Source organism: Paramisgurnus dabryanus, chromosome 21 (genome assembly GCF_030506205.2).
Source record: "Paramisgurnus dabryanus chromosome 21, PD_genome_1.1, whole genome shotgun sequence".
In the NCBI taxonomy this organism is placed as follows: domain Eukaryota; kingdom Metazoa; phylum Chordata; class Actinopteri; order Cypriniformes; family Cobitidae; genus Paramisgurnus; species Paramisgurnus dabryanus.
Genome location: NC_133357.1, coordinates 7059522 through 7085997, shown reverse-complemented (window position 1 = coordinate 7085997; position 26476 = coordinate 7059522). Strand labels below are relative to the sequence as shown.

At 37.2% G+C, this 26476-nt stretch overlaps 1 protein-coding gene across 2 annotated transcripts in view; it reads left to right on the top strand.

Moving 5' to 3' along the window:
- The window catches only part of quoa (quattro a), a 42945-nt gene that overhangs the window by 8826 nt on the left and 7643 nt on the right, over positions 1 to 26476 (top strand). For both annotated transcript variants that reach the window (XM_065269055.2, XM_073813020.1), the window contains exons 9-12: positions 22117 to 22255; positions 22393 to 22515; positions 22611 to 22802; positions 24052 to 24905. In XM_065269055.2, coding sequence (XP_065125127.1) covers positions 22117 to 22255; positions 22393 to 22515; positions 22611 to 22802; positions 24052 to 24905 — 1308 coding nt within the window. The remainder of the gene's footprint in view (positions 1 to 22116; positions 22256 to 22392; positions 22516 to 22610; positions 22803 to 24051; positions 24906 to 26476) is intronic.

Sequence of the window (26476 nt, the reverse complement as noted above, 5' to 3'; positions counted from 1 at the left end):
GAGTATGTGTGATACAGGCGTAAGCTGTATACAGTATAATAAAATACATACCATCTGAGTTGGAATCATAAGGCTCGTCTGGCTCAGGTCTTTCTTTCTGCACAATTCTGGAAAAGAGAAAAGAAAGTATCAGTACATCTGTATTGGTACCGTGAGTAATGTCAGTCGAGAAGACAATCAACTATATGAATTAACTTTACATCAAACAATCTTACCATTTCTCTCAGTCTTTGATGATCTCTTGTCTTTGGTCTTTATGTGTGAGTCAGGGCCTTCTGGGTGAAGAACAAGACATTTCATGATATATGCACAAATCAAGTCAAAACATACTTTGCTCTACATGTCTGAAAGTCTAGGGCTATTCAATTAGTCTGTCATGGGGTCCAGTTCATGAAAAGCATCTCAAATGAGGGGCCTGAGATATAGCAATGATGACTACATTTCCCTACATTTAAACATAGTCATGCTGTTTTTTGAAACATACAACAACATCAGTGCATTGTAAGACATCCAACTAAGCTTTTTTTCTACATTCAAAAGGGGTAAATAACAGAGCCATATTACACTCAATTTAACACAAGAATTTAACTTATTTACTCACTAGGCTTGTGCAGGTGTTCAGTAATACGATAAACCACGGTAGTACAGTAAAACTGCACGGTAGTGTTATTGCGGGGTCTTCAAATTAACGTGAAAAAGACTTTTGATTGCTGGCGTGCTGGCGATAGACAATTTCCATATGTGTAGAATGTGTGGACGGAAAGGGGCAGCAAAATACGGGAACACAAACTTTACACATCTTCGAGACAATCATCCACAGTTCACGGAGATAAAGGTAAGATACATTGCATCGTATCTCATATCTTGTGTCTAAATAATAACAGTTAAGTGTCCACTTAGCAATGCTAAGGTCCGCTAGCTAACGTTACGCTAATGTTTAGTTTGTCTAACATTACGTCTATTAAGCTAACGTTATACTGGCTATCCTAATATATATCCGGTTAAACATATATTATTAATTATAGCTGACATTGAGTCTGACAGGTAACGTTACAGTAAGTTAATTACTTAATAAATAAACTACAATTAATGTAAAGTGCAAAACGCAACTGCTACCAGGTCACGCAAGTTTGATCATATAACCCAATTTACAGTATCTTTACACTGGTACGTTATATTTGACAAAAAAATATGATTTAAATTTTCAGAATTGTGTTTTATGTATATTTTAATTGTGTACATTATTTATGTATATTTTCATTGACTGTGAAATCCACTATACAAATAAATGTGAATTGAATTAAGAGATGTGTCACTGTCTGACTGTCAGTAATAATGACCATTTAAACTTACAGCCATGAATCTAATGTTACATACAAAATTTATTTGACTATGTATTTTGAATACACAGTACAGTGGGTACAAATGGGTATATTTAGCTGTATGTGTTCTTTTACTATAATTGAAGGAACACACATATTTGTTTATCATATTTAATCATACAAACAAGCAAAAAAAGACTAACTATCAGTAAGCTTTACCTTCTTTTTATTCTCTATAATTGTCTAAAATGAATCTTTAAAGCATAACATAATATTTTCTTCCCTGTTTTACAGAGTATCCAAGCATCTAGTAGTGCTGCTCCTGGCTCATTTTTAGCTGAAGCCATACAGTCAAAGGTCAAAGAGGCTTTCTAACGTTGGGGTGCATATGGATTGATGATATTTTGCACTTAATTAATCATTTAAACCACTAAAGTTGTCATCTTGTGCAGTTTGGACTTTATTCTGTATGATTCTGATTGTTCAGTTTACATATTTCTACTGGGTATTGTTTTATATATATAATTTTAACAAGTTTAAGTTATTAAACCTTTTATTTACACCATAACAATGACATTTGCTTATCTTTTCAACCTGTTTTTGTTATGCATTTCAAAACTGTGGTAATATCGTCTACCATAATAAAACCTTCATAAATCACAGCAACATGAAAATTTAACACCGGCACAAGACTATTACTCACTTAATTGCACGTAACAAAAGTAAGTTATAATATGGAACATAACATTGTTATATGCTGTTTTTTGACAAGTAAATTATTCCTGTAGCCCTATATTTTGCGATGAGTGATTACTCAGTTTAATTGCATTCTTGTGTGAGAACGATGACTCGCATAATATTTGAAACTTTGCCTGCTTTGAATTTCGGAGACTTGCCAGGATCTCTTGGTATAGTTCACTAAATCGTTTCAGTGCGTTTCCATTACTAAGCCATCTAATGTCATTGTGGATATGCAAGTCATTGAGCTCACGTATCTGACAACAACTTACAGAAAAGGTGGTGTTGTAAGCTTGAAAGACAACAAATAAAGTTAATAATGGCCATAGAGTCCGTGGTCTCTTTAACTCACCACTGTCACTCATCACGTCTTACGGGAGAAGCTGCTCGCTCTACTCGCCTAAAGTCACGTGACTCACGCTCTGCTGTTCAGCTCTTGCTTTATGAAACAGACGCACGCGCGTAACCTTATAACAGTATGGCCGTTGTCCATCTAAACTTCATTTATTCTAGATATGTCTTTTCACACTAGAGTACATGAAGGGCCGGAACGGATTATCTCAGGGGCCAGGTTCGGCCCGCAGGCTGCCAATTGAATAGCCCTGCTGTATACAGTATGATAAAATACATACCATCTGAGTTGGAATCATAAGGCTCATCTGGCTCAGGTCTTTCTTTCTGGGTTCTGCACAATTCTGGAAAAGGGGAAAGAGAACATTGTATTGTATTGGTAAACGTGAATAACGTGCGTGGAGAAGACAAGCAACTATATTTTACCATTTCTCTCAGTCTTTGATGATCTCTTGTCTTTGGTCTTTATACGTGAGTCAGGGCCTTCTGTGTGAAGAACAAGACATCATGATATATGCACAAATCAAGTCAAAACATACTTTGCTCTACATGTCTGAAAGTCTGTATACAGTCTGATAAAATACATGCCATCTGAGTTGGAATCATAAGGCTCGTCTGGCTCAGGTCTTTCTTTCTGAGTTCTGGAATATTCTGGAAAAGAGGAAAGCGAAGTTCACACATTACAAGTTACATCTGTATTGGTAAACGTGAATAATGTCAGTGGACAAAGCAATCAACTATACACAGCAAAAATTAGTTAAAATAGAGTTAAAATATCAGTGTTAAACATTTCTGAGTTGAATTCAACACCTAAAGAGTAAATTTAACTTAATTGAGTTAATTGCCAGAGTTAATCATGCCAGTGTTAACCCAACTCCTTATGCTGCGATTACCCCAGCCGCAGTAGAGGTGTGAATCGCGAGTGATTTCAATGTTAAGTCAATGTGAAGACAAGTTGACGCGTGGCGCGAAGACGCAATTCTGCCTCATTCGCACGTCTAGTTCACACAAATGCCGCGAATTGAGCGCCTGGTGCGGTACATGCGAATGGTGCTTTTTGTGCATTTTGCGTTTGACGCAAATTTGCTGCTGACGCCCAAGTTGAAAAATTTTAACTTTGGCGAAATTTCGCGCCGCGTTAAGCAATCAGGAGCCCGCTTGCTGCTGTGGAGTCACTCATTCAACCTAAAGGAACGCTTAATATTGTCCGTGAGCAGTCACCTGGAGCTATACGACACAAGTTCTTATTTCTATAGAGACAGAAATACAAAGGACCTCACTTGGAAGAGTGTCAGTGAGGACATTGTGCAACCTGGTAAGTTGTAAATACACATTTCACTTTTGAGTCACGTGACGTTTATCGACCCACGCCGTTTATTTTCCCCCTATAGTAAGGTAACCAAATACAAACCGGTAACTCTTTCGATAAATGCACAATCAACATCAGTCATCTTGCAAACAGACAACCGCATAGCACTTGCCCCTCCCACAAGAAGTGGATTTTGCCTCTGATGCGCGTCAAATGCTTGCTATTTTTAGACACACGAATGCATTCAAACTGTTCAAGCGGCAAACTAGATGCGGTAGACGCGATTTTGATGCCTCAAACGCGGTTGGTGTATACGCATTAAAGATGAAATTTCACTCCGCCCACACATTTCAGCCTTCTGTTTCCATGTGTCCTATTCCATCTGGCCTATTGTTAAAAACATTAACATTTTCAGAATGTGACAAGAACCTATGTGCCTAGCATTTTCCACGCATTATATAATATTTATTGCAAATCACATTGTCATCGCAACATTAAAGGTGGAAAAGAGGATGTTTGTTTAATACATTTACATAATACGTCTTTACTAAATGATAAAAGACTATTTATTAGGTGCACTGAAAGTAATAATATTAATATACGTCATCTGTGCATAAGGTAGGGCCTTAAAAACATCAGCCAATCGTTGACGCAATCATTGCATCAGCGATTGGCCCTCTGGCTTGTCAATCACTGCCATTACGTTCCTTGTGAGAGACATTCAATTCAATTCAATTTTATTTATATAGCGCTTTTCACAATTGTTAATTGTTGCAAAGCAGCTTTACATGAGTAGATGTAGAGGAGAACACAGAAAATCAATAGATAGTATAAGAAGTAGAATATAGCGGCTAAGGTTAAACCGTACAAGCAAGCGTATTAATAATGTAACGTATACAGTAAAGTGCTAAGTTAAACCACGCTCCAGTAACTTTACACGAGTGACGCATGCGCATAGCGCATGAAACTCCGTCTTTAGTTTTGGTATGTTTTCATTGTCGCTCCTGCTTTCCTCCTCGAATTTGCACCATGAAAGAGAAGAAACCCGAAAGAGACGTAAAAGAAAGACTTTTTAAGTCGCTGAGAAGAGGAGAAAATTGTCAGAAGAACGTAATGTTAACAGAGGTGTTATTGGAGAAACATTTCAACGCTGGAGATCAATGAAGGAACAGAGAGGTGTCAAGACAGCTGCGCAGTTCGCAAAAATTCTTCCCGACAGGTAACAGTGATTATTCTTTCTTTGGGGAATAATTATTGTTGTACTGTTATTCAGGTATATTGACGTTGTTCTTGTACTGTAGTTGTAAGGCAGTGACCAGTCTGCTACATGCTAGTTGAAATGGGAGTAGCGTCGACTGATCTAACTTTACGTCTTATGTGTTTATTACCATATCATTTCACATAATGAATCCACTGACTCGACACAGCATATGCCAGTGGTAAACAAACACTCGTGTTCAAATACTCGTGCACGAGGTTTGGAAGGTGTTCCCTAGAAATGATTATTTAAAAAACTCAGTAACGGTCTTTGGATTCTCAGTCGGCGGAAACATCCTCTTTTGCGCATTTAAACAATGTCATCGCACATCGCAGCTTTTCCTCATATCGTGCAGCCCTACTGTGGGGTATTTTGAGCTAAATCTTCACATATGCACTCTGGGGACACCAAATACTTAATATACATCTTTAAAAAGTCTCATAATATGACCCCTTTAACACTTCTATGAGTCAAAGAAACTCTGGCATTGTGTTAAATATTTAACTCTGCACTGAGTTTAACTAGTCAAAGCCTAAATAGTCAAACCTAACTCTGAACAGTGTGAATTTTCTGAATCCCTTTTAGTGTTATTTTAAAACTATTTTAAGTCAAAAAAATGAAACTCTGGCCTAGTGTTAAAAATGTTTTTTGAAAGTGTCTCTTGAAAGTGTTCATTTAACTCTGATAAGTTTGGAGCTATATAAACTCTGAAAAAGTGTTGAAATCAACTCTGTGAGAGTTAATTTAACACTGGACTTTTTTGTATGAATAAACTTTACATCAAACAATCTTACAATTTCTCTCAGTCTTTGATGATCTCTTGTCTTTATGTGTGAGTCAGGGCCTTCTGGGTGAAGAACAAGACATCATGATATATGCACAAATCAAGTCAAAACATACTTTGCTCTACATGTCTGAAAGTCTGTATACAGTCTGATAAAATACATACCATCTGAGTTGGAATCATAAGGCTCATCTGACTCAGGTCTTTCTCTCTGGGTTCTGGAATATTCTCGAAGAGGAAAGAGAACATCTGTATATCTGTATTGGAAAAGGCAATCAATTATCACAGCAATACTTATTGAAATTCCTGAACAACCTTTCAAGGCAATCTTAAAGGACATGTTCTGTATTATACACTTAAAGCCTTATTTTTCAGATTGTTTATGATGAAATAGAACGGTTTTGACTGAAATTTGGACATATGAGTCTGGCCCGAGAATTTTCGGGTGTTTCTTGTATCACCTCCCACCTCTACAATGGGTCTATAGGTGCACTGGAACAATCCTTCCTAAAATGCATTAAACCTTCGTTTACAAAGACGTGAAACTCATCGGGTGGTCAGGGGTGTTCACTGATATGCTCACAAAAATCGCTGCAAAAGATGCTTTCCAACAGTATCAATAGACAAAATGTACACCCAGCAGAGTTGATTTAAAGGAAAACGCCACCTTTTTTTCAATATTTTACTATGTTCTTCTCAACTTAGACAAATTAATACATACCTATCTTTATTCAATGCGTGCACTTTTCATTTTTGTACAGCACCTCGTGAATGTGTTAGCATTTAGCCTAGTCCCATTTATTAGACCCAACTGTTTGCCACGTCACAGCCCGTGACGTTTACAAGATATGGAGTTTAAACCCGGAAGACAAAAATATCACAAAAAGCTGAAAATTAACTAGTTTTCTCCTGATGTTAAAATTAACAGATACTGACATTGTCTTCTATGATGTGCAACACAACTAACTTTGTAAACATCTAAAAAAAGTGATGGTTAGCGTTTCATGATGCTTTAAGATCCAAACAGACGTTTAATTTTGTGCGACCATACTTACTGGTGTAAATACTCATGTAACAGTCTTTAAATAGGGAAAACATGGAAGTGTTTGGTGGCTTCTAAATTCATCCCTGTTTGGATCCTAAGGAACAAATAGGGCTAAGCTAATGCTAATACACTCTAAAAGTACTGTGTAAATATGAAGGAATTTTCCGTATTTAAGTTTTACAGGCGTTTATCTGTTTTTTTAATAACATGTTGCATTATGGGTGCAATAACTCCTGCTGCAATCTTTCACTTTTGCCTCTCTATCACCATCTTTGTTTGAAACCTAAAATTATAGCTTGCTTGCAGAGTTATTTTCTAACATGGATGATGTTTAACTTCTAAACAAATGCTGTCAGAACAAGATACAAATGCTCAACTATTCCAGCATCGACACATGTGATTTAGTAGACAAATCTTCTTTCTGACTTGACGTGTAAGTCAAATGGATATTTACAACAACATTTATCACATTAAATCTCCCGTTTGTGTTTGTTTTAGATTCATTTGAAGTCACCCCTATGGTGATTAGTGTTCCCTTTAGTTGGGCTTTTGTCCCTTGACCTTCCAGAACTGATTCTGCTATTTTAGCATTGCAACAGTGTTTTTGCTTGTAGCAATTACAACTTGATTGATGCTTGAGTAAGGAGTATTGTCTATGATGTCATGTAAGCTTAGTTGTTTTTATGTTATGCTGCCTAACATTTAAATATGAAATGATAAAATAAGAATAATGAACTGAAATGTATAAAAGTGACACTCAATGCTGATGTAATAAGACACTGTATTGAATAAGATTGCTGCAAATGTGTCAGCTGTGGTTTTTGCTTCAGAGACATCAACACTTTGGATACAAATCTCAACAATGGTGAGAGTAAATGTTAAGAAAGAGCTTTCTACAATCCTGGTACCCAGCATCCGTTGCGGCATGAAGCTTTGTTGTTGATTGTCACCATTGTTGCGTTTCATAGGCAGATTGAAGTGTCCCTAAAGGTTACGGACAATGTTCTGTAAATCTACGGACAATGTTCTATAAATCTACAGAATGTTCAGTTTTTGAATAAACGGAAATGTCTGTGAACATAACGGAAAAAGTACCGGTAATTTTCTGCCAGGACATTATCCGTTTTTTTAACGGATTATTTTTTTAGAGTGCACATTCCCGACAGGCTGTACAGAGATTAAAAGTGCACGCATTGAAAAAAGATATGGATGTATTAATTTGCTAAGTTGAGGTAAGAACATAGTAAAATATTGAAAAACGTGTTGTTTTCCTTTAACTCTGGGGATTTTGCTATGTACCGAAATGTATCCTGTCGTTCATGCCCATGTTGTGCATATTAGCACCCGTTTTGATTACTATACGGAGCTTTGTGGCATGTGACAGGTCCGGTTATTCACAGAGAACGCAGCGCTACTTTTCCACGTGTTTAGCCTGTTCGTGTCGTTTTGAGAACGCACATTGCACGGCTAACAGCACCTGGCTGTAGGTTTGGAGAAGGCAATCAAATTATATGGTCAGTGGCGGGTTTTATCTCTAAAAACTTGCGTCTTTACTCCGTTGTGGATAACCAAGGATTTTGCACAACGTTGGTTTGTCCTCTTACATTTGTTCTTAGCAATTGTATGCTTTCCTTGTTTCATAAAGAGCTTGTTAATCCTGAATATAACAAAAAAGTATTGAAAGATATCTTCATAATAATTTGTAATATGGGAATACTGTGAAACAGGTATTCTAACTATAAACAAAAAGCATATTAATTCCAATTTTGTTGTATTCTTAACTATAAACAAAAAGGATATTAATTCCAATTTTGTTGTATTCTAACTATAAACAAAAAGCATATTAATTCCAATTTGGTTGTATTCTTAACTATCAACAAAAAGCATATTAATTCCAATTTGGTGAAAATGTGAAGTTTATGTATTTGCACAGCAGGATAATTAGTTACCAAAAACGTATGTTAAGAATCGTTTTGGGAATCAGATTGTTGTTTCAAGAATCGGATCGTTAAGTACCTTAAAGGGATAGTTCAATATGATAGTTGTAACCAAACCATTTGTGGACCCCACTGATTTCTATCGTAGGAAAAAAGAATACCATGGAAGTAAATGGGGTCCTTGAACGATTTGGTTACAAACATATCTCAAAATATCTTCATTTGTGTTCATCAGGACAATGAAATTAATACAGGTTTGTTACAACACGAGATTGAGTAAATGATGACAGAATTTTCATTTTTGATTTGCATTTTTGATTTCCACCACTAGATTTTATGCACCTATCTAATTTAATTTTGATGCATACTGCACATATTGCACATTTCGTATGTCAAACATCCAACTCGGTATTTCAACAAGATGACCATTTTAAGTATGAGAAGACGGCAGTTTAACATTGTAAATATGTTCCTGAAACAACATAAGCCACCCCTTAAATTAAAAATGTATTTCCTAATGTAATATAAGTAGTGTTGTTCTTGTTATATTGTGTAGCTCCACCATCTCGCATATTAATCACTTTAACTTGATCTTAGCCAAAAGGTAGAGAAGCGATATTAATAACTTTCAATGCCATAGTTTACCCTGAACAAGCTGGAAATGTGCATTTATACACCTTTATTCTACAGCTTATTTGGTAACATTGATGCGTGAACTGTCTTTGTAGTGTTTTTTCTTTAACTGTCAGTAAAGGTTTTTAAATTCATTTCTTTAAACATATCATAGATAGATTATGCAGTGTCCTATGCACATACTTTTATTTATAATAACACATTAACCTATTTTCTCATGCAGCCACGGTCCATATGATAATTATTAAAAATAAAACTTAATTATTGATCACACCATTTAATTTTAACAGTGCTATTAGACTGTGAAAGGAAAACACCACCGTTTTTTTATATTTTACTATGTTCTTATCTAAATTTAGATTAATTAATTCATACCTATCTTTATTCAATGCATGCACTTTTAATCTTTGTACAGCGCCTCGTGAATGTGTAAGCATTTAGCCTAGCCCCATTCATTCCTTAAGATCCAAGCAAACGCTTTATTTTGTGCGACCATACTTACTGGTGTAAATACTCATTTAACAGTTTTTAAAGGGACACTTCACCGATTTGCATTAAGCTTTGTATCGTTAGAACTCCAGTCATGTTTTTAAATGGTCCTGCATCATTCCCTCAGTTTCCCCCGAGACGGGAAAAAAACTGATTTCAGTAAAGGGAACTTCCTTCTTTCAATGATGTAAAAATCATCATTTTGCGTCAATGAAAGAAGGAACTGCTGTATCTTTGTTGAGTGTGAAAGACTACAGACACTCATTCCTCATTTTTCCAAGTTGGGGGCTATGGGTGGGACCCACTCACGCTAAAGACCTATTACAGATCAGTGGGTGGGACTAGGGGTGGGCGATAAACCGGTAGACATGATTAACCAGTAGAAATTTGTCAACCGGTAAAGATTTTGGACTCTCGTCTCTATCGAGGGTACGCACCCACGTCACGCTCCTGTGCGCGTGGTCACGGAAACGTAACGTTTGTACACCTATTGAAGCTCTGCAGTTTTAAAACAAGTTATTTTAAGCCATTTAAACACAAATAACAGATCTATATGCGTGCCTCTGTGAGGAACACGCAAGTCGCGCAACCGCTGCTCTTTCTGTCTGTGAGGAACACGCAAGTCGCGCAACCGCTGCTCTTTCTGTCTGTGAGGAACACGCAAGTCGGGCAACCGCTGCTCATTAAGCTTGTGAGCATTTTTTCCGCTTTATTGGCCTTAAATACATATATGCGTCAAAATTCCCATCTTTGCAAGTATCCCCATAAACACGACCATTTAGGGCTTAAGAGAAAGTGAACAGCTAAAAGAGAAAACGCATGTGTAACATACAGTAGGGTCCGGACTTTGGTCTTAAAGGGGAAGTTACCTAATTTTGCTCCTGTCTGTCACTCATGTTTATGAAACATCTCTTAGATAATCTCTCACTTCTCTTGACCAAATCACTTTTCTACCTTAAATTATATACATAATTATTTATTATAATTAATTTTTAATTGACAGTTTATATTCAGAGAGCTTGAAATTTGTTTGTTTTCGTCTTCTTTTTATGCTTGTATAAGGTTTTTGTGAGAATTATGAAAATTTCTATGGTATTAAAGATTTTAATAACAAAAAAAAACGTATTAAAACATAAAAAAAACTCTACCGTGATACATATCGTTATCATGATATAAAATGAATCCTATCGTGATAGAAGATTTTGGTCATATCGCCCACCCCTAGGTGGGACTTAAGAAAATATACGAACACAGACAGAAAAAAAATGATCAGCCACTATCTTTATGCTAAGCTAAGCTAACAGACGTTGTGGAGCGAGCCAGACTTCATGTTACAATAACAGCGGAAGGTAATCGATATGACATGGAAGAGGGTGATTTTGCAAGCGTGATGCTTTAATCCGCTGTTCATTGCACCTTTATGAGCCACAATACAGCAAAGAGCTGAGGCAGATGGAGGAACAGAAGCCCGAGGAGTAGGCCGGAGCCTGGGCTTCGGCTGAGTAGAGGAGCCCGGGGAAGACGCCGCAACCATCGGCCTCTACTGCGTAGAGAAGCCCGGACTGGCTAGAGCTTGGATGACTAGTACTGCCTGTACTCTCGCTGTGTGCTTGCTTAATAACATTTCTGCATCAGATAAGGATATGGACGTTTGTTTGTTTCCAGGCAAGAGAGCTACTTTGTGCATTTTTGGATGTGTTTATTTCACAGACGTGTTTCGGCTGAGCAGCGCGTCTGTGGAGTATATGAGCTCGGACGGACTAGTAAGCCTGTATTCTCGCTGTGTGCTCTCTGTATAACATTAATGCATCAGATCAGGATATGAACGTTTGTTTTGTGAATGTTTCCGAACACTTTGCGCGTGTTTATTTCAAAGACGTGTTTCGGCTTACGAGCACAAGAGCTGAGACAGCGCATCTGTGGAGATATTGCGCGGGGAACGCGTTTGTGTGCAGGATGCAGTGATAAACGGACGTCGTCTGACTATAAAGTGAGTGTTTCTATTTTCTTTGTTATACTAACGTGGCATTTATGTACACAATAGCATATCTGAGCGGTGTTTTATATGTCTATATTGTGAAAGCAATGAGGCTGATATAACACTGTACCAACATATGTAATTACAGTGATTACAGTAAACAAGAGTCAAAAAGAAAATTGGTGAAACTAAATAAACATTTAATATGCATACCCTTTATTAAGTACTTGAAAAGACATTTGTACTGCGGATCTGACACCGCCATTACTGTTTGAATAAGACTTTGCTACACACCAGACCAGAGTGTTATTGTGTGTAACACAACGTAACATCCCGTTTAAAAGTAAATCATGATTGGTGTCTGTCAGACACAGTGGTGGCTATTTTCTTTGTTTTACTAACGTGGCATTTATGTACACAATAGCATATCTGATAGTGATGGGTCGTTCGCAAACGAACCGCTCTAAGAGCTGATTCTTTGTATCGAACGAGCAGAGCCGAATCTTCAGACGCAGGCAGGGGTGGCACCGTAAGAGCCGGCTCTTCTAAGGGAGCCGAGCCAGAAGAGCCGAATCTATGAAAAGAGCTGGACTGCCATCACTAAAATGTCGAGCCGGAGCTTGAGCCGAAAGAGCCGAATCTATGGAAAGAGCCGGACTGCCCATCACTAATATCTGAGCCGTGTTCCGATTAATGGGAGTGGCTTGCAGTGCTGTGCATTGTGGTGCATAGTGGGAGTTGTAGTTTTTCATACAAATGTGCTCTAAAGTCACGTTCTGTCTTTTCTCGGTCAAATAGGCAAAAAAATCTAAATTTATGTTACATTTCGACTACAAATATGACCCACTTTCAATAAAGATTAATGTTTCTATCGATGAAATGACCCTTTATAGGGAAAACATAGAAGTGTTTGGTGGCTTCTAAATTCATCCCTGTTTGGATCCTAAGAAATAAATAGGGCTAGGCTAAATGCTAAGGCATTCACAAGGCGCTGTACAAAGATTAAGTGCAAGCATTAAAAAAGATAGGTATGTATTAATTAATCTAAGTTGAGGTAAGAACAAAGTAAAATATTGAAAAAGGGTGGTGTTTTCCTTTAAAACATACATTTAAAACATGCTTACCTGGTCATCTTCTTCACTTCTCTCTGCCTGTCCAGGGCTATGATGCTCTCTTGATCTTTTCCTGCCTCTTTTTTCTGATACCTGTGTTAATACATATATGTCATTTACTTACATATTATTTGTCAACATTGATCAGCGTGTTCATCTTGTAGGTGTTATGAAACCTAAGAGACATTAAGCATTAAAAGAGATGTGGTGCATACAAATTAATCATATTTTCCTTTAATTAATGAAACTGAACTTTTATCATGAAATTGTAAAACATTAATGGTGGTATAAGCACGTAGTAATTTAAATCCACACTCTTATGAAGATTTTATTGTGTATTAAAGACGATTTTCCTCATGTTCATAACACATGCTAGTATAATGTCAAATAAAACTTAAAAAGAGTATTTGCCTGTAAAAAACTGAGGTACTACAGACATACCTTCTCATTTTCTTGATTCTGTCTTTCCATTATCTGTTACATAAAAAAATATATCTGATCAAGATCACCACAAAGTAAATCATCACATCATTTCAATTACAATGGGTTAAATTATTCATTCACAGGAATGTAGTAAATATAACCAAGTACCACTCAGTTAATAAATGTGAATAAAACATTAAAAACAGAATAAAACGTTAAATCCTCAAACTGGAGACATTTTAAAAGTTTGATTTCACCTAATGTTATCAATTTCTTTATGACTTCAATATTTGAGACGATCTTACTCAGTAAATATTAAAGATATCAATGTTTTCACAAAATGTTCATTAAATTACATTATGAAAGATGATTTCATGAAGAAAATCAACTGTATTAAAAAGTTAAACAAGACTTTAGCAAGGTTTTCACAGCCAGTTTAGGTTCTAATTGACAAGTATAATGATGTTAATTGAAAAACACAATTGCTACCAAATGTAAGAACTTCATGTAAGTTAATTAAACTAATGCAAACTTTAAACAGTTTAAAAACAATCCTGGAGACTATGTCAGACTATAAAAACAGCTCAAAGTTAATTAAAATTAAGCATGTCTTACCTGAATTCGTTCTGTCACTCAGTCTCTCTGCACAGTGAAGTGAGTGAAGCTGCCAAAAAATGTCCTCACCTCCCCCACACAGCAACGTGCTCTACCCTCCCCCATGCGGCCTCTTCTCCCCTCCCCCACCCTGCTTCAACAGTCCTTCACCAATTTCACAATCTGAATTGCAGCAATAACTCAACATGTATTTACACTTTATTTTACACTTTCTATATTATTAATTGGGGATAGTGTTGATTTAGATTTTAATTTAAGTTTATTATATTAATTTTACACCATTAGTATGAAATCACTTTCCACATAAATGCATGCAAGCTCAATTAAATTGAAGGTGTGGGCCTATAGATGAAATAGATGAGATATTATGAGATAAGATAGAAGGTTAATATTAATTAAAAGTGAAAAACATTAGTAAAAAACTGATACTGTGGTTTTGACTTTTTCACTTTATTTATGCAGATTAAGAAGCCTAATACACATCCACACCAACACCATATGGACAACTTTTAAGTTTTTTATTCTGGAGTGAGATAAGGGGGCTGGGTAACCCTGCTGAAAAAAGCACACCAGCAAGACCAGCATGTTGTGTTTTGGTGCTGGTTTGCTGGTGACAACTAGCATAGACCAGCCTCATTCTCTGATGGTTTGTTGCTGATTTAGCTGGTGGTCATCAGCATACCAGCACCAGCATATGTTGTGTTTTGGTGTTGGTATGCTGGTGACCATCAACTAAACCAGCACCCAACCAGCATGGGAATAAGGATGTATAGATAGGTTGATGGAAATGTGTAAAAATGCTGATTGTCAAAACATTTAAAGCAATTGCATTAATAATTTTAGGTGAATTGACCCTTTACATTTAAGCACAGACCAGATATAAACTTATCTTATTAAGGTTGTAGACTTTTGGGAGATCTAAAGTTGTTAAAAAATACCTCTTTACTGGGCTTACCACAATCTATACACAAAGTTTACCATGTTTTAGTGAAGGTCTGTTTATTTTAATTTGTAAAAAAGCACACATTTGTATGCCCTCGAGACTGATTTAAATCTGATCGTGCAAACCACTTTAGGAGGTGGCCTGGGACACATTCCAGTCAAAACTAAACAGATGTAAGTGTATCTGGTTGATGAAACCACATACGTCAGCACTTTACTCCTCCCAAGCGGATGTATGTCACTCGCTTAAAGGTAGGGTATCTAATTTTGAAAAATGCTAACGGAAGCCGACTAGCAATGAAATCACAATCCCACCCTCCATTCAAATCACCATCCAAAGTCACACCTCTTTCAAAACACATGAACACTCACAGATCAGACGGTCACGTCTCATCAGTGAGAAAACTTCGCAGTACAAAGTGAATAACATTACCAAAATAACCAACATAGACAACTGGTTTAACATCAAAATTAGTTAAAGCACACTTTTGGTTGTGTAGACGTAGTAAATATATCGTTACGCTAATCCGTAAACAAACACAAATTTCATAAGCAACACAATGTTTCATCAAAGTAGAATATCTGAATCCATCTGAATACAAACATATCGCGTACCTACCTTACCAAAATTAACAGTGCAACGACCCTTTCAGACTCTTTGCCTCCTGCAGCTGTTTGCATCTCGTGGTAAAGCAGTAAAGTTACCAATGTTCATTTGGGTTTTTGCTCTTTGCTGGTCCAGGCAGTTTTTGCTGTTGTTGTTATGAAAGATTTCTTTCGTTGTGTGCCTCCTGTGCAGGTTTTCAATTCAGCAGAAAAGTTTGCCATTATTCTCTGTTTACAAATGGGAGATGAGGGCACGTGAACGCGCTGATGACGTATGGTGTCTGCGTGAACAAGCTGCGATGTGGCATTCAAATTACGCTTACGGATGAGGGACAAAAAGGCAACATCCATTCGGACTGAGATCTATGATTGGTTGAACATTTTTTGGTCCTACGCCTTTCACAGATGACATACATTTTTACAATACATTTAAACTACTTAACATAGTGATTGCTATCAGGATGTAAGGAGACTTTTAACCAGCATAACTAAAAATGTTTCTGGATCAAATCTGATGCTCTGCCACTTGAAGAAGCAAACATGGATGAAAAAGTTAGCGCTGCAGCAAGCGTTTCTTTTTTTACTGCATTCACAAATGAAGTTAGAGGACAACAGTGGCTGCCATTTTTAGTTCAGCGAGTCATTTTGTATTTGCATTTTGCATGGGAACAGAAGATCGGATTCATATCCATTCAGCTGAGACACATTTGTGTGGCCAAGTGTAAATGCATCTGTTTAAACAAATCAGATAGCTATCCAATCTATGAAAACGCATGAAGTGACCAGGTGTAAATAGGCCCTAAATGTCATCCCTTATATGTCAAACGCTGTGCACAGAATCTGGAAAACATGTCTCATCGCATCCGGTTAGTCTTCAATACAAAAAAGGACTTTTCACACTGTGCTTAACCCTGGGTTATCTTTGTTCTAAACCATGCTTTTAATCCTGGATCGTTTCACATTTGTAATTTAAAGTGGGGTTATCCCTAAAATTAACCCATGGTTATGAAACCCTGCTCTGAAGCAGGGTTAGCATTGCTTTTCTGGGGTTAACACCGCATTGCGGTGCCAAACGCATGCAGTGTGAAAGGAAGCAGGGTTATAATGTTATGACCCCAATTAAACACAGCTGAAACAGCTCATCAAGGTAACCAAGATAACCTAGGATTCTAATAACCCGGGGTTTAGAATAACCCGGGGTTAACTATATCAAGTGTGAAAAGCGCTTAAGTGATGTTTTACTCAAAAACCTTTAAATTTGCAACAAAAGGTAATCAAATCAATGCTTATCACATTAACAGATTAAAAAATAAATAAAAAAAATTCTTCACACAACCATGATTAAAGGCAGGGTATCTGATTTGGTCCAGAAATATTTTTAGTTATGCTGGTTAAAAACTCAACTCACATCCTGATAGCAATCACTATGTAAAGTTGTTTAAAAGTATTTGTAGAAATGTATGTCATCTGTGAAAGGCGTAGGACCAAAAAATGTTCAACCAATCATAGATCTCAGTCCGAATGGATGTTGCCTTTTTGTCCCTCATCCGTTAGCGTAATTTGAATGCCACCGCGCAACGAGTCCACGCAGACACCATACGTCATCGGCGCGTTCACGTGCGCTCATCTCCCATCTGTAAACAGAGGGAGAATGGCAAACTTTTCTGCTGAATTGACAACCTGCACAGGAGCCACAAAACAAAAGACATCTTTTATAACAACAACAGCAAAAACTGGATCAGCAAAGAGCAAAAACCCAAATGAACATCGGTAACTTTACTGCTTTACCACGAGATGCAAACAGCTGCAGGAGGCAAAGGGTCTGAAAGGGTCGTTGCACTGTTTATTTTGGTAAGGTAGGTACGCGATATGTTTGTATTCAGATGGATTCAGATATTCTACTTTGATAAAACATTGTGTTGCTTATGAAATTTGTGTTTGTTTACGGATTAGCGCAACGATATAGTTACTATGTCTTTACAACCGAAAGTGTGCTTTAACTAATTCTGATGTAAACCAGTTGTTTATGTTGGTTATTTTGGTAATGTTATTCACTTTGTCCAGCAAAGTTTTCTCACTGGTGAATGAGACATGCGATGTGACCGTCTGATCTGTGCGTGTTCATGTGTTTTGAAAGAGGCTTGACTTTGGATGGCGAAGGATCGTGATTTCATTGCTAGTCAGCTACCGTTAGCATACTTCAAAATTAGATACCCTACCTTTAATAAAATAGCTTAATACACCTAAAAAAGAATAAAGCTAGCAAGGTTAGCTTATAACCATAAAATATATATTGCTGAAAGTTAATACTGTTAATACATTTTTTCCAACAAGCGGATTTAATGAGACCAATTTTCAGAATTTGATCACATGACGTCCAACATATACATGGGTGATTCTCACAAAATCTTGCTTTCAAGATATCCAACATGATTTTCTTAAAAACACTTATTAACAAATCTTCTGAATATGCATTTAATAAAATGTTTGATATGTTTAAAGACATTAAAGGGATAGTTCACCCAAAAATGAAAATCCTGTCATCATTTACTCACTCTTATGTTGTTACAAACCCGTATAAATGTCTTTGTTCTAATGAACACAAAGGCAGATATTTTGAGAAATGTTTGTAACTAAACTGTTTGTGGACCCCATTTACTTTATTCTTTTTCCCTACTATGGAAGTGAATGGGTCTACCAAATGTTTGGTTACAAACATTCCTCAAAATATCTTCTTTCATGTTCATCAAAACAAAGAAATTTATATGGGTATATTTAAATTACAACATATAATGCACTCAGACAAAACAAGATATGTTTCAGTGATGAGAATTTAAGCTTAAATCAGCTTGTCATTTTGTCTTAAGTGAAAGAGACGACAGGAACGAAACTAGGAGAAAGCACCATGAGACAGAAATCAAGCCCAGGTCACCCGATGCATAGTCTCAGCCTCAGACGTCTCGCCCACAGACTGTTGGCTAAACGTCTGATGTTTTTCGTACACTTTTCTGGAAACCCTGTGAGAATGTCAAAGTTGTCTTTGATTGGTTGAAATAAACGGATGTCCAGGAGTGTCGAGATTAGTTTCGGTCCCTGGAAAACAAAGCTTTGACGTTCCATTGAGGAAGAGAATCAGTCGTGTTCACGTGGATAATAATGAACAGTTATCATGATCAGCTAAACATTGGATTCTCAAAAATATGCAAAGTTCGCAGCATAGACTCTGTAAAAGAAAATAATTTCATGAGACTGCAGCAATGTGTTTGAAGTACGACGCTGTGTAAGTTTGGAAAAAAAACTTTGCAAACATGTCTGAAGATAACACGTCAGCAGCGTCGTACGTCAGCAGCAGCGTTGCGGCAGACTCGTGTACGTGGTTCACAACAGATCCCGAACAGAATACAAGGCTGATACAATACAAGCCTTAATTTTTGTTATTTTTGGACCAAATTGTATTTTGGATGCTTGAACAAATTCTAACTGACCCACTAATGTCACACGTTGATGATGTTTTTATTAGGGCTGGGCTGATACAACTTTTTCATGTCTGATAACAATGTCGATACCACAACCTTGAGTATCTGTCAATACAGATCTAATACCGTCTCTATCACCCTTTTTATCAATTAAGCTGCAAATAACCCATTTTTTAGCCGTACAAAAAGCTTAAACAAGGCTACAGAACTCAAACATTTAACTGTGCAACAAATCACTGTGAAAATAGGCTTTATGCCCAGCTACACTACTTCCTGAACTTCATCCAGCTCCTTGTTTCCTGTCTGCCATTATTGGACAAACTGATTAATCCAGGTGTGCCTGACCTCAGTAGTCACAACAACAATAATCAGACACACCTGGATTAATCAGTTTGTCCAATAATGGTAGAAGAAGTAGTGCAGCTGGGCATGAAGCCTATTCAAGACTCAATGAAACATTGTGCAATACTGCTGCTTCATTTTTATTTGAATGCTTAAAACCGACTAGTAACAACACTTTTAGTTAGTCATTCAGGTTGCTCAGCAAGTCGCGCTTTACATCTTTAACTTTGTTCTGAAGAAGAACAGAGGACTTATGAGTTTGGAACAATGAGGGTGAGTTAAATAGACATTATTCAAATTTTTGAGTGAACTATCACTTTAAAGGCTGACCGAAAGATCAAGCCTGTCATAAGGGGTGTTTTAATCTTTCAAGAACCTTTTTTACCTGGCATTACGAGCCTCTTTTATATTTACATCTTTTCCAAAACTAAGGCTGCTGCTAAAGGAAGCAGGCCGTGGATTGGGAACAGATGGGCTAGGGTGGAAAAACATTTGATAAGAGGCAAATATATGACCTGAGAGACCTTAAACATACAACATAATGATGCCATCAGATGAAACCAATATAACCATGAAACATAAAAATGATGATCACATCCAAAACAAGCTGAGTATTGTAAAATGTATGATACCAGTGCCATACACTTAACTTTTTAGGAGTAGTAAAAGATTCAGGAGCACCTTCTGATTATTAATCAAATATTATGCTTAAATGTAATATTTTATGTCAAATTAAAAATGTATATTTAAAATTTCCAATTAAAACTATATAAAATAAGATACCAATCATTTGAAATCAGTATTTGCTAAACTAATTTGAACAGAACATTGTAGGTGTATTGAACAGTGTAAGTATATTTTCAGACATTTAAATGAGGCTCAAAAGAGGAATTAATGCAATTCAATTAATACATTCAAGATTAGACGTTTTAAATAAACGTTTTTTTAAATAAATTATTCAAATTAAAATGATTAATAAAAATAAAACTTAAAACTTCCAATAAGTGGTGGCAAGTTACTGACTTGATCACAGAATCGTTAGTTTAACTGATTCTTTCGAACGACCGATTCATTGAGGAATGAAGTGTCTTTATGAATGCGTAATAGAATCACTGACTCGCTAAATTCATTGAATCAGTAGAGTCATTTAAGACGTTCATTCATATTCGCGTCGGCTTTGCAGTGAAACTACGGAGACGATCGTGTTATTCAGACAAGGTAAACCACTTTATTGTTTATTGAAATGTTGAGAGGTGTTGTTTTTGTCACGCGTTTTCATGACGATAATACATGCGTTTTAATGCGGATGATGCTCATATTTTTAACAAAAGTGATCGACTTTGCTTTAAAACCTCTTTTTACTCACTGTCATTATAACATTTTCAGAGTAATCAAAGATCATATTTAAACTTGCATCTTAAAACGAACCCTTTCTAATCATGTATAGTTTGTTAATTTAATTAGTTTTTGTTATGTGTATTTTCATGGTTTAAATTTAGCGGAGCACATGATTGACGTATCCCCCTCCCTTCCCCCTCTACAGTGTAGCAATATGACTAAACTGACCAATCACAAAAAATATCCCCACCAGGAAGCAGCCATCCAATCAAAAAAATCGCTGTCTCTCATGCCCCTCCTCCCGATGTGTATGATGCAGTACACGAGTGTGTCCTATAGGGGAGCTCGCGGTCACAGTGGATAACACCAATTTCCATGTTTACTATTGCTGTGAGGACATCTGCTGAAATTTGCACAGCATGACATATAGGCCCTTAGGAGACCATACAACAATTATTTTTGTGAGGACCACCTAAAATGTCCTCACAAAGAAAAATGTCCTCACAAAACGAGTAGTTTCTCAATACTTGGTCCTCACAAGTATAGCAAAACCAACACACACACACACACACACACACACACACACACACACACACACACACACACACACACACACACACACACACACACACACACACACACACACACACACACACACACACACACACACACACACACACACACACATGCACACACACACAAACTAACATGCACGCGCACACACACACACACACACACACACACACACACACACACACACACACACACACACACACACACACACACACACACACACACACACACACACACACACACACACACACACACACACACACACACACACACACACACACGCACGCATGCATGCATGCACACACACACACGCATATGCACACAAACACACACGCACGTGCACACACAAACACATGTTTACACACACACACTTTCATTAATAAAAGGCCACACACACGCGCGCACACACGCACGCGCACACACACACACACACACACACACACACACATGCATGCACGCGCGCACACACAAGGCTAGACATTAGGCTAGACTGATGTTTTTAGGGTGTATCAGAAGATATAAGGTGTCTTTACAGCACTATATACCATGGGTCTGTTGAATGCTGTATTCCGATTGGTTGAGAAATGTTCCACGGGTATGCATTATTTTTCGATAACTGCACACCTAACTTGTCAAATGTCTTAAAAATAGGCACCATAGCAATGTTTGTGGTAATCATGGTATAAGTGGAATAATTGACTCGGGTTCTTTAAATTATTTGAAAATAATGCACACTCTACTTCGCGTCGTGTCGCATTACCACCTCATTATGCATTGTGCATTATTTTCTTATAATTCAATGGCCAGTCGTCAATTATTCTTTACATATTGTATCTTACCTACAGTAAGGTGATAGACACAGTCACACATCTGTACAACGGGATGGAGGAGCAGGTGCATGTCCTCGCCCGAAAGTCCAACATCGCTCTTCAACATCTGGACTTTGTGTTACATCTCAGAGAAATGGAGAGCAGATTCATAGAGGTACGATCACAGACCTGCAGTGCAAAACAACAACACAAAAAAAGTTAATTTAGTTCATATGCAGTGTTCATTTATTCCAGTTAATGACCTGTAGCATCAATATGAGGTGTCTTATAAATCTCTCTCTCTGTTTGTAGATTAAGGAATGGTTTGACACAGAAGGAGAGAGTCGTCTCCGACAGGCGGAGGCTGTGGATGAATCCAGTGAAAAAATCCAACAAACACTACAGAGCTTCAAAGATTTTCTCAATGAAGCAAATGTAAGTTTGTAACAACAGTTCAATCTTTGTTAAATGATTAAATAACATAGATCAAACACAGAGTGATGACAGTCTTGGTTTTGCCTTAATATTAGGAGCGAAAGCATCAAGCTATGATGTTAGTGTCAGATGCAGAAAATGTGCAAGGACCAAACTATCCCGAGATGGAGGTCTTTCACAAAATGGTGTCCACCTTAAAATCCAGCCTGGTTGATTTCTTATCACGAGCTGAACTGTGTTGTGAAGAGCTCGCCACGATGGTTTACATCTGTCACTTCTGTGAAAGGGTACGTATTAAAGAGCTGTATGTTTATTTGTTGCTGTCTTTCACAATCTTTCACCAATTTTAACATTTTAACCGTAATGATTTTCTACAGTGAGTCGTGTTCACACATGACCAGTAATATCCCATTAATAATTGTACTCTTTGTGTGTGAATGAGTGACGTAAATAAAATCTTGCTAATAGTCAAACACTGAAGATGAGAACCTGCTGCTACCTAGTGGACACTTGCATGAACTACTCAATAAAAATATTAATGATTAAAGGGATAGTCCGGTAGCTTAGTTAAAACCAGACCATTCTCAGTTGTAACTGAGTTATGGTCTGGCAAAGCTTCATAGACAAATCATTTCCAAAGGGGCGTCACCAATGGACGTCTCTCAAATGCCTCTGTGTCCAATTGGATAGACCTAAAACCAATCACAGCGATGAAGGAGATGACGTATGCATAGCTATATCAGACTTTTGCCGTATCCGGTGGGTAAGACAGCGACATCATCTTTTTTTTTTTTGATATGAAGACTTCGAGTGTTGTTCGGGTTTTAACGAAAAGGAAAAGTTAAAATCGCTTAAAACATACGAGATAGCTGATAGAGTGATGTTCCACGGCAGCATCCATCTTTGTAATGTACAAAATCTGCTTCACCGTCACTGCGCTGTGATGATCGTGTATAGCCCACCCCAACGTTTGTGATTGGTGCCACGATTTCTCTGCATTAGAAATGGGCTTGAATGGCCTTTTTGCCAGACTACTTGCAGAGCAAATCTAAATCCAGGAAGTTGTCTGGATTTTCCCAGTTTAATAGTTCGGCCAAAAATGATATTAAACCCATGATTTACTCACCCTCAAGCCATCCGAGAGGGATATGTCCATAATTTGTGTCCTAAAACTTTCCGTTTATAAAATAGAAAGTTTTGGGGTCCACCTCCTTCAAGTCCAAAAATATGCATACATCCTTCACAAAAGTAATCCAAACGGCTCGAGGGGGATAAACAAAGGCCTTCTGATGGTAATCCATGTGGTTTTGTTGTAGAAATATCCATATTTAAAACTTTATAAACTAAAATACCTAGCTTCCATTAATGCTGCCATCTTATTTGGTTCATCCAAGATCAGTGCAGCCTCATCTAGAATTCACTTCTAGTTTATGGTACAATCTTCAAAATACTGTTTGTACTGTAATGCAAAATTTGTGCAAATGAAACGGTGATAAACTAAACACCTAGTTTCTCATTATGTTTCAATGTTTTAAGGCGTCTGCTGTTGCCAGTGACTGCAAGCGATTTTTGGAGCAGGAGGAATTTTGGTTCACCTCAGATGAAATGAGCTGGACTCATCTTCAGATGTACCTGCAGAGATTAGATGAGTTTTCTCCTGAGCACTTTCAGGATGTTCGAGAGCAGGCGTGCTGTCTGTCCAGCAGTAGGGCTCTGCAGGTGTGGAACGCAGCCTGGCTTTACTACCATGAGGTTCGACAACAGCTGGAGGAGAAACTGATACTTCTAGAAGCCCAGCAGATATCTTCTCTCACACTCACACCTGGTGGACATCATTCAGAGTGGCCGGAGATGCCTCCAGGTGAGGGGGCGGAGCCTAAAAGTGAATTACCGATACCAGATCCCGTAGAACATGATCGTGACCCATCAGAGCTGTCAGAGAGAAGATCGAGTCGAGCGAGAGACAGAGACAGCATTCACGTGAACGTCAGCTGCTTCAACTTCAAGTCGGACCACAAAAGCAGAAAAGTGTCAAAAACTGCTCAGGCTGCAAAGGAGAATCCTGTGGATTGTGTCCAGGAAGGTAAACACATAGGCAGAAATGCAGCCCATGACCAGAAACCCATAGCGGGGTCGAGTACGGTGGGCTGTCAGTGGTTCCCATGGCAAAAAAACAGCAAAGCTTACAGCAGACCTGAGCTCCAGATCACAGAACCCAATGTCTTCCAGAACCAACAGCAGTACCAGGACAAACCCAACGGCAGCTTGTGTCCTGAGACGGCTTGTGATGAGACTGACGGAGGTCAAGATGTCTCAACGTTTGGAGGAAGCTGGAGAACAGCTAAAGAAAATACTTCGAAATCAACATCAGAGAGCCAAAGCAGAAATATGTGAGCATTATATTCTCATAACCTTGAGCTTTAATAGCTTAAAGTCATATTACCCATATTTTTTGGTAACCCAATCTCCTTGTCCAATTATCTTTTAACAGCCTATTCAAATTCAGATTAACAAATTTAACTTTATTTCCCACTGAATATTGTTTTCTCTTGGGCATACTTCACATCACACAAGTCAGGGGTTTTAAACTTTTTTTGTCAGCTGAATCCCCTTGACCTAAAATATTTTACCTACAGTACCCCCTGATATTTTAAGTATTTAATAGCACATTTGCGTGTTTGACAAAAACATTTGCAAGTATTTTACATAGTTATTGTTAATATTACCTGTTCTTAGACCTTCATCTGGTAATTGTCTATTATCGTATCTGTCCATTTTGAACGAGTTCTCAGTTGATATATTGTAGTACTTAATGGTCACATGGCATGCAGAATAAACAAATAAAATATATTTATTTTTAGTAGGTAGTTATTTAGATTAGATTAAAATTATTTATTTACATTTTTATGATTTAATTGTAATTAATTAATTTTTATTAACTCAAGAACCACCAGGACTTTGCAAAACCTGGTTTGGGAAACCCTGACATAAGTTAAAAGTGTTGCGAATGTTGAACAATGAGACTCTGCTTCAGATGATGAACTTAATTTACAACTAGACATGTTAGACTACTAGTTTAAATATTTTTATAAGCTATTTCTTTCTCTGTCCAAAAGCTTTCACTGATGCCAAAAAAGGTAAAGTTACGGTAAATAAAGACATTGTAAAAAAAATTTGTTGGTTCAACTTAAAAAAAATAAGTTACCTAGTTGCCTTAAAATGTTGAGTAAAATCAACTTAACTCTTTCCCTGCCAGTGTTTAAAAAAAGTTGAAAGCCAGCGCCAGCATTTTTTAAATTTTAACAAAAGTTTAATGTTTTTCAGAAAACGTTCTTCCTTAAATATATTAACTTAAAGATATCAAATGAAAACAAAAACATTTAATCCTACCTTCATTTTTTTTCTATTTTTATCATCCCTCAAATATGGGTTGGCTTCTTAAATTTTTTTAAATAAAAAATAAATTTTGCAAACAAAAGATAATTGCATTTTTGTAAAGGACTTTTGTTAGAGCTCAGATTCAGAACGATGTTCAAAACATACACAGAGTTTTTACCGTTTTTTGGATCACTGGATGCTTCAGTGTTTTGTAAGAGCACCACATATTGGATAAAAGCGGAAAAACGGGTTTTCGTAAAAACTCATTATTGGCAGGGAACCGTTTTCTTTCAATGGTGAGGAAAGAGTTAAAAATATTAGTTAGTTAAAAAAGTTATGTTAAAGGGGCAATCAGTAGGATTTACCCCCATCTAGTGGTGGAATTGTATTTTGCATTCAAACGAACAGTGCTTACTAGCTCCTCCCCTTTCCAAATGCATGTTGCAACTACGGTAGCCATTATGTAATCACTGATCTCCTTGTCCGTTTCAGCTAGTTCACGTGTTCTGAATGAAAACGCGTTGTGGAAACGCGTTGGTAGGCAAGTGCTTTTTGTCCCTCTCTGCTATTATAGTTTATCAAT